Source organism: Gekko japonicus, unplaced genomic scaffold, assembly GCF_001447785.1.
Source record: "Gekko japonicus isolate JY-2015 unplaced genomic scaffold, Gekko_japonicus_V1.1 scaffold181, whole genome shotgun sequence".
NCBI lineage: Eukaryota > Metazoa > Chordata > Lepidosauria > Squamata > Gekkonidae > Gekko > Gekko japonicus.
Window position 1 is genome coordinate 180,328 of NW_015171507.1, and position 7,776 is coordinate 188,103.

Here is a 7,776-nt window from a genome sequence, read left to right on the forward strand (position 1 = left end):
GCTACGAAAGAGACCCATCGCCTGGGGAGGCTGATCAATCACAGCAAATGCGGGAACTGCCAGACGAAGCTCCACGACATCGACGGCACTCCGCACCTCATCCTGGTGGCCTTGCGTGACATCAAGGCCGGCGAAGAACTCTTGTACGACTACGGAGACCGGAGCAAAGCCTCCATCGAAGCTCACCCGTGGCTAAAACACTAGCTCGTCTTGTTCTGGAAAGAGCCTTCCCCCCCCCCCTCCGCGGGGAATTTTACCTGCTTTGTTTACAGCGCTCCTTGCGGAGACACTTCCAGGGTCTACTCCGTAATTATTTAAGATGTCTGTCACGAGGTTGCTTCATCCACCACTCCACTCCTGGGCAGGCTCGAGATGGACTTCTGGCTGCGTTTCTGTATTGGGCTTGTCGGGATTTCACACCCCACACCCCCACCCCGGATTTTTTTACATGTAGACAGATGAATTGATCAGTTTCCTGATTGCGGCTGTTGGGATCAGTGCAGAATTCTGTAGCGGGAACGCAGCTGTTTGGGTCGGGCCCCCTTCTGCTCAGACAAGGGGAAAATGTCACTTGACGTGAGCGCCCACAACGTGTGGCGGACACTGGCAATCCCCGCTGATAGTCAGCAAATGGGTATCTGTTTCATGTCCAGGAATGCGGTACTGAGCAGGAGTGCAAAACCCTGCTGTGGAATTAGGCTGCCCTGTTTGCAGCCTCTGAAAGGGGGTACCTTTTTGGGGGTGGAGGGGACATGGATAAAAGGGGTGAACTGTTTTGCCCTGCTTTCTGGTGCTGGAGAAACTCTTTCCCCCTGCTTCCCAGGTGCCAGGGCAGGCTGTGTATCACTCTCCCTCCGTTTCTGCCTTGCGGCGGTGCCGTCTGGCCAGTGGGACTGAGCGAATGGGTGAAGTCCAAACGGGGCGAGGACGATGCTAGCTTATGAGCACGGGAGAGGGGAAGGCAGCAGCCCAAAAGGCAACTAAGGGGGGAGCCGCTTCCCTGAAGCTGGGCCTTTCCAAAAGCCCACGTCAAGCCTGGCTCCAGATTTTTGGTCCCGCCTCCGGCTGCCATGCCGGGGTGGCTCCTGTCATTCCCAAGGGTTTCTCTGGCTTTTCGGATGCTCGTGAGGTTCACCTGGGACTGTCAGTGTCTGCGTTGATGCTCACCGTCTCGCTTCCCAACAGCAAGGGATGGCAGATCATCCAAGGGGTCTACTTCTGGCCAGCGTGTACCTGTGCCTCGGGGGCGGGCAGCTAGATAGAGGGAGGGGGCCGAACCCCGGCACAGACGACAGGTGAAAGCAAGTAACCTGCGCCTAAATTGCCTCTCCTGTCGCCGTGGCCGCAGAGCCTGCTCCCTAATCTCCCCTACCCCTTTGCTGGCAGTGTTTCGAGAGAGGCCATTCGGCTAGGTGGGACCAAGTGTCGCCTAACGGGTGGACCCCCGTTTGGACATCTCCTTGACCTGCTGGTTATCCATTCTCTTGTAAGCCTGGCACGGAGGCGGCCTGGGGTTCGACCGAGCTGTAGGACAAAAGGAAAACTTGGTGTGGAGGGGGGGGATGGCAAGTGGGCCCTAGAGGGCCCGTTCCAGTTGCTGCCTGCCATGTGTGCCACCCTGGCAGGGCTGTTGTGTGGAGACTTCCTTTCTGAGACCCATGAATACCACCCACTGTGAAATGCTTGCACTGAGGAATGAAGCAGGAGCATTGTGGGTCTCGGGGGGGGGGGGGTGGAGAACCACACAGAGGGGTTGTTGCACTAGCCAGGGCCCCGTCTCGGTGAGGCCACCGTTTGGTTCCGGCCGTGGCCAGATGGCGGGAAGCGCCCGGCTCCTTTTTCGACGTGACTTTTCCTGCCGATGCCTTCCAGCGCCAAAGTCTTGCCCGTTCTACCAATAGAAGCCGCCCAGTTTGGCTGCTATTTTTTTTAAAAAAAGATGTGAACTCCTCTCCAGAGATGGCTGGATTTTCTTTTTCTTTTAACGAACGGCATTTGATCCACGTCGTAATGTGAAGCTGTGCGACAACAACGCAGTGGAGGGAATCTGCTGCTTCTCTCTCATCGAGGAAGGAACTGTGGAAGACGCCGATGTTTTCCACGGGGTTGTGGGCGGGCACTGGGGGAAGCTTCGTAAGGAACGAGCTTGTCACAAAAACCAGCCTTCCGGTCTTCATTGGACCTGGTACAACTATGAAATCGCTGCTGGTGCCGTGTCCTCATAACCAGGAATTCATCTCCCTCCCCCTATGTGTGACCGATGCAAGCTCCTGGCATTGATTCGGTGCGTCCCGGCAGCAGAGGCCGTCTGGAGGGCGTGTTTCTTAAGCTGGCTTTAAGCACTCTTCGATCTACATCAAGTTAGGAAGGAATCCGGCACCTTTTGAGGGAAAGAAGGGCCTGGCTTAACACGCAGTTCCAGGGCCTGCTGCTGGCAAAAACATGTCTTGGATTGGGGGAACGCACTCTGTCCATGTTCCTTTTTTGGCAAAGGTGAACTTGCTGTGTTTGGGCCGTAGGCCCGAACCTGTTTAGCCTGCCGTCCCCATCACATGGCAGCCAGTGAGGGGACGTGGCGGTTGGTGGCTTCGTATATCCCAGCGGGAGATCTCCAGTTTTATTGGACACATGGAGGTGAGGGGTGGGGTGCACTTCGGCTATAGTAAGGGAAATAGTGGGTCTTTCCTTCCGAAAATCTCTCTCTGACCTCCCCGTTGCTTGCTTTGAGCAACAGTGGGGTGTGGGGTAGTGGTGGAGGGAAACGGGGGGGGGGAGGCCTGGCTTTGTATTGTATTTTTTAAAAGGAGAAAAACTTGAAGAAAATATTTCTGTGTACAGATAAATGAAATAAAATGCGATATTTATTAACAGGGAGTCGGCTGTTCTCGCAGCCTCCGTGGTTTTCCTCTTGTTGTCTCGCTGCGCTCAGCTTTTACATCCTATGCGCTTGGCCTGTTCGAACTCCATTTTTACAGCTCCTTTTTAATATAGTGGCAAATAATGCCCCTTCCTTTCCATGGGACAAACTGGAGTTCATGTCCCTTCACCTGCAAAAATCTATGCGTAACAAATGTTTGGAATACTGCAGGATATGATAGCCACTGACTTACCTCTCCCTGTCCGAGACAGGAAAACTGGAATTGTATCTGATATTTGAAGTATGTCTGCAATATAGATCTATACTAGAGCATCAGAATAGCCAGTATTGTATTTTCAGTCATTCAGCCCTAGCCAACCTGTTGTGTTTTCAAAAGGGTTGGTTCCCTGCTGGCCAGTTTGGTTTAGTGGTTCAGAGCGTGGGCTCTAATCTGGGAGAACCGGGTTTGATCCCCTACTCCTCCACATGCAGCTGCCGGTGTGACCTGGGGTCAGTCACAAGTTCTTTTGGAGCTGTTCTCTCAAGGGCAGTTCTCGAAAGAGCTCTCTCAGCCCCACCTACCTCACAGGGTGTCTGTTGCCGGGAGGGGAAGGGAAAGGGATTGTAAGCCGCTCTGAGACTCCTTCGGGTAGTGAAGAGCGGGGTATAAATGCAATCTCCTCTTCTCTGCTGAGGTTTGTTTTACTCCTTAACTGCTTGAGAGCAGGAGAAGAGAAAATAAGAGAGAGGGGGTAAAAGCTGTTTGCCTATGAAGAAGTTTCCGGTGGGAGGGAATTTGGGTCCCTAGTAAATGTTTTGGCCATTTTGGTCCTAGAGGAATATAACCAGCCACGATAGGGAAAGGGAAGCTAGAAGACATGCCCTCTACAGCAGTGTCCTGTGCTGCTTTGTGAACTTTGTAGTTTTGATTGTGGCTTTTTAAAAATCAAGTGACTCCATGACTAAAGAGAGAGTGATTAAAATGTGGAATTTGCTGCCAGTGGATGTAGTGGTGGCCACAGGAATAAACAGTCTTAAAAGTGGGTTAGATATTCATGGAGAATAAGTCTATCAATGGCTGCTAGCCATGGGGATGGAGGGGAACCTCCACGTTCAGAGGCACTAAGCCTCTGCATCCAAGTGCCAGGAGGCAACATCAGGGGAAGAAAGCCTCGGCCTCTCTGCCCTCTGGTTGGCCGTCCAGAGGAACTGGTTGGCCACTGTGTGAGGCAGGATGCGGGACTAGATGGACCCTCACTGGTCTGATCCAGCAGGGCTCTTCTTAAGTTCTAATGTAAAGCATCTTCAGATCAGCATAAATATTCTGGTTGTCCCACAGCTGCCCAGGACAATAACATTTCCCCATGGAAGGATGAAAACAACACCGGCAAACTCTTGCAAAGCCTACTAGAAACAAAAGTGCATGAATTTATTCTTGCCCTTTGTGGACCAAAAGGACTTTCCGTTACGAGGCTGACATTCGTAACAGAGGAGAAAATGGTCCTGCTCTCTAGACACTGGTGCATAAATGAGGAATTAAAGTAACAGTGGAAAATTAACACAAATCCTGAAACTTCAGAGATAACCAAAACAAACAAACAAAATTGGACACTTTCTTCCCTCTGTCCCACTTCCTGGTCTTCTGCTTCCTGTGCAGCCAGAGCGCTTTGAGTCATGAGAAGGAAGCTCTTCATCGTGGCCTTTTAAAACCAAACCTGCAATTAGAAGGGAAGAAAGCGTGACGCCGCCTCCAAGAGCAGAGAGGCCCCAGAAGGAAAGCCGGCCTGCTCTGGCCAAAAACCCAGGCTGCCAATGCCGAGAGAAGGGCCAAATAGTCCTTTGCGGAGCTTGGGACCTGCTTTTCCGAACGTTCAAGCCAGACATGAGCTTCTTAATGTTGCATAGGAAATAAAAGGTGTAGTCAGTGGAACGAAACAGGCAGCGATGAAGCAAATGAGAAAGGGAGCCGGGGAGGGGGAATGCTGGTTTCCAAGGGTTATCTGAACAGAAGAGCAGCTGTGCTGGAGGAGAACAAGAGGGACTTTCGGCCCCGATCTGCATCCCCTTTACACTTCCATTCAGACGCATCGACTAGATTTTTCTTCCACTTGCCCCGTTTTGGGAGGAGGAGAAAAATTTAGGGGTACTTCTCAATCCAGTTTGGTGTAGTGGTTAAGAGCGCGGACTCTAATCTGGGAGAACCAGGTTTGATTCCCCCACTCCTCCACTTGCAGCTGCTGGATGACCTTGGGCAAGCCATAGTTCTGATAAGAGCTGTCCTTGAAAAAGAGCTGTTTCTGTCGGAGCTCTCTCAGCCCCACCTACCTCAGAGGGTGTCTGTTGTGGGGAGGGGGAGGGAAAGGGGTTTGTAAGCCGCTCTGAGTGAAGGGTGGGATATATATCCAATCTCCTCCTCTTCTTTTTCTTCATTTTATTTAGAAGAAGAAGAAGAAGAGGTTGGATTTATACCCCGCCCTTCACTACCCAAAGGTGTCAGAGCGGCTAACAAACTCCTTTCCCCTCCCCACAACAGACAGCCTGTGAGGTAGGCGGGGCTGAGAGAGCTCTTGACAGAAACTGCTCTTTCAAGAAGAAGAGATTGGATTTATACCCCGCCCTTCACTATCCAAAGGAGTCTCAGAGTGGCTGACAAACTCCTTTTCCCTCCCCTCCCCATTAGCAAACCCTCTGGACATGTTTTTGGGTTTAACTAGCCCAACGCAGCCCCAGTCTCTGTGTCTCTGCCTGGGGTCACCCCCAAATTTGTTTGGGTCATTTCCCATATTCCCAGTCTCTGCCCACCTCTTGCTGAGGCCTACCATTTAGCTGATTTCCCCCCAGAAACTTAAGGCAGCGATTCAGCTTCAAGTCAAAGATTCAGCTTCTTAAATCAAATCATTACGCTCTCCCAGACCTCCAAAGATGCAGCTCTGATACTCACAGTCTTTTTATAATGGTTTTCTCCTCACTTCCTGAACCAGAAGCACTGCCTACAGTGGGTTCCTTGCGGATCAGCTCAACTGGATCCTGCTTCTGGGACATGTAGCCACTGGAGGGAAAGAAAGAGAGAGGAGGAGAATAATTCCCCCCCCTTCTGTATCAAAGCTAGGCCAAAAATGGATTTATTTATGTCAACAATGTCTATTCATTGCCAACATCAATTGCATATACCCCTGCCACCTGGATATAGTTTGTGCATTTAATGATACAGGCACTAGTTCACAACAGCTTCGGCCACTATCCACCACTGGGCCAGGTTTTGTTCTCACGAGCCCGGGAATGAGGTGGCAAAGAGATCCAAGGGGGTAGAATTGCCTGTACCACTTCAGTCCGCAGGTGGAGCGTCACATTTTAGAATACTCCCCTGTGCTAAAGTGGCCTTGCAGAAAGAAGCCCAGAACAGCAAGCAAAGAGAAGGGGTAGAACCTTTCTCCCTGCTGTGCTAGTTTTCTGCTTGCAGAGACCGCCTCATGCAAGGTTCCCTCTAAGCTGTGGAGTCTTGTGAGCCAAAATTCTACTTTGTGAGCTGCTGGCGTTAAGGTTGTGACCGAGCAATTTGGCTACTGCATACATTAGTTTGCCCTGGAGCCATCCTTCCTGAGCTGAGACAAAAAGGTGTGAGCCGGAGGCTAAAAAACTGTGAGCTAGCTCACACTCACTCAGCTTAGAGGGAACACTGCTCATGAGAAGGAACATTCAAAGCTGCAATCTACCCCCTACCAGTGTTCCCTCTAAGCTGAGTGAGTGTGAGCTAGCTCACTGTTTTTTAGCCTCCAGCTCACACCTTTTTGTCTCAGCTCAGGAAGGAGGGCTCCGGAGCAAAACTAATTGATGCAGTAACCAAATAACTCACTCACAACTTTAAGGCCAGTAGCTCACAAAGAAGAATTTTTGCTCACAAGACTCCACAGTTTAGAGGGAACATTGCCCCCCACCCCACCCCCGAGTGGTACATTCCATTCTTGAACATGTGAAGCTGTCTTCTACTGAATCACACCACTGGTCCATCAAGGTCCATATTGTCCACTCAGACTGGCAGCAGCTCTCCAGGGTCTCAGGCAGAGGTCTTTCACATCACCCACTCCCTGATCCTGGAGCCAGTCTGATGTAGCCGTTAAGAGTGGCAGGACTCTAATCCAGAGAACCGGGTTCGATTCCTCCTTCCTCCGCATGAAGCCGGCTGGGTGGCCTTGGGTCAGTCGCCACTCTCTCAGAGCTCTCTCAGCCCACCAACCAGCCTAGCTCGCCACTTTAGTGGTGCCTAACACTAAAGACGGCCAGACAATCCTCGGATCTCCTGGCTATACAACACACACTGCCATACGATAATTAATTAATTTACTCCCTGATCCTTTGTACTGGAGATTCCGGGGACTGAACCTGGGACTTTCTGCGTGCAAACAGAGGGTCTACACAGATTACATAGGGAAGCCGTTGAAAGTCATAACGATAAACACAATTTCAACAGGAGTTTAAAAATAAATAGGGCATGGTTTCCTGTCCTGAAGAACGTAAAATGCTCTACATCTTACAATAGCACTACAGATAAGATTAGAATTTCAACAGCCCATCCATATGCAAAAGAACCTCCTCAGGAAAGCTCCTCCATTAGCATCTCACAGCCTGGGGAATTCCTACAAGATCATGACTCAGCCCTACCCCACCTTCCTGAATAGATATAAATAACCCGCCTAGCGTTCTCTTTTCACCTTGACACCTTGACACAGAGAGCACTCCATCTTTCTGTGTTATACCTCTGAGGATGCGGGCGAGAAGTCAGGTCCTACAATGCCAAGAGCCCGGAAGACCTACAACAACTAATGAACTCCGGCCGTGAAAGCCTTCGACAACACAGAGGTTCTACCACTGAGCCACAGCCCCTCTTCTTCCACCTCAGGACTCTGCGACCCTATTTCCCT

The 7,776-nt window shown here is 51.0% G+C and overlaps 2 protein-coding genes across 2 annotated transcripts in view; one reads left to right on the forward strand and one right to left on the reverse strand.

Moving 5' to 3' along the window:
• KMT5A (lysine (K)-specific methyltransferase 5A) overlaps positions 1-2,708 on the forward strand; it is a 23,962-nt gene extending 21,254 nt beyond the window's left edge. Inside the window, exon 8 of the mRNA XM_015419289.1 lies at positions 3-2,708. Coding sequence (XP_015274775.1) covers positions 3-204 — 202 coding nt within the window. The 3' untranslated portion in view covers positions 205-2,708. The remainder of the gene's footprint in view (positions 1-2) is intronic.
• A 1,402-nt stretch (positions 2,709-4,110) lies between these two features.
• The window catches only part of RILPL2 (Rab interacting lysosomal protein-like 2), a 10,681-nt gene continuing 7,015 nt past the window's right edge, over positions 4,111-7,776 (reverse strand). Inside the window, exons 3-4 of the mRNA XM_015419313.1 lie at positions 5,799-5,906; positions 4,111-4,572 (exon numbers count right to left, since the gene is read on the reverse strand). Of these exons, the coding sequence (XP_015274799.1) occupies positions 4,548-4,572; positions 5,799-5,906 (133 nt within the window). The 3' untranslated portion in view covers positions 4,111-4,547. The remainder of the gene's footprint in view (positions 4,573-5,798; positions 5,907-7,776) is intronic.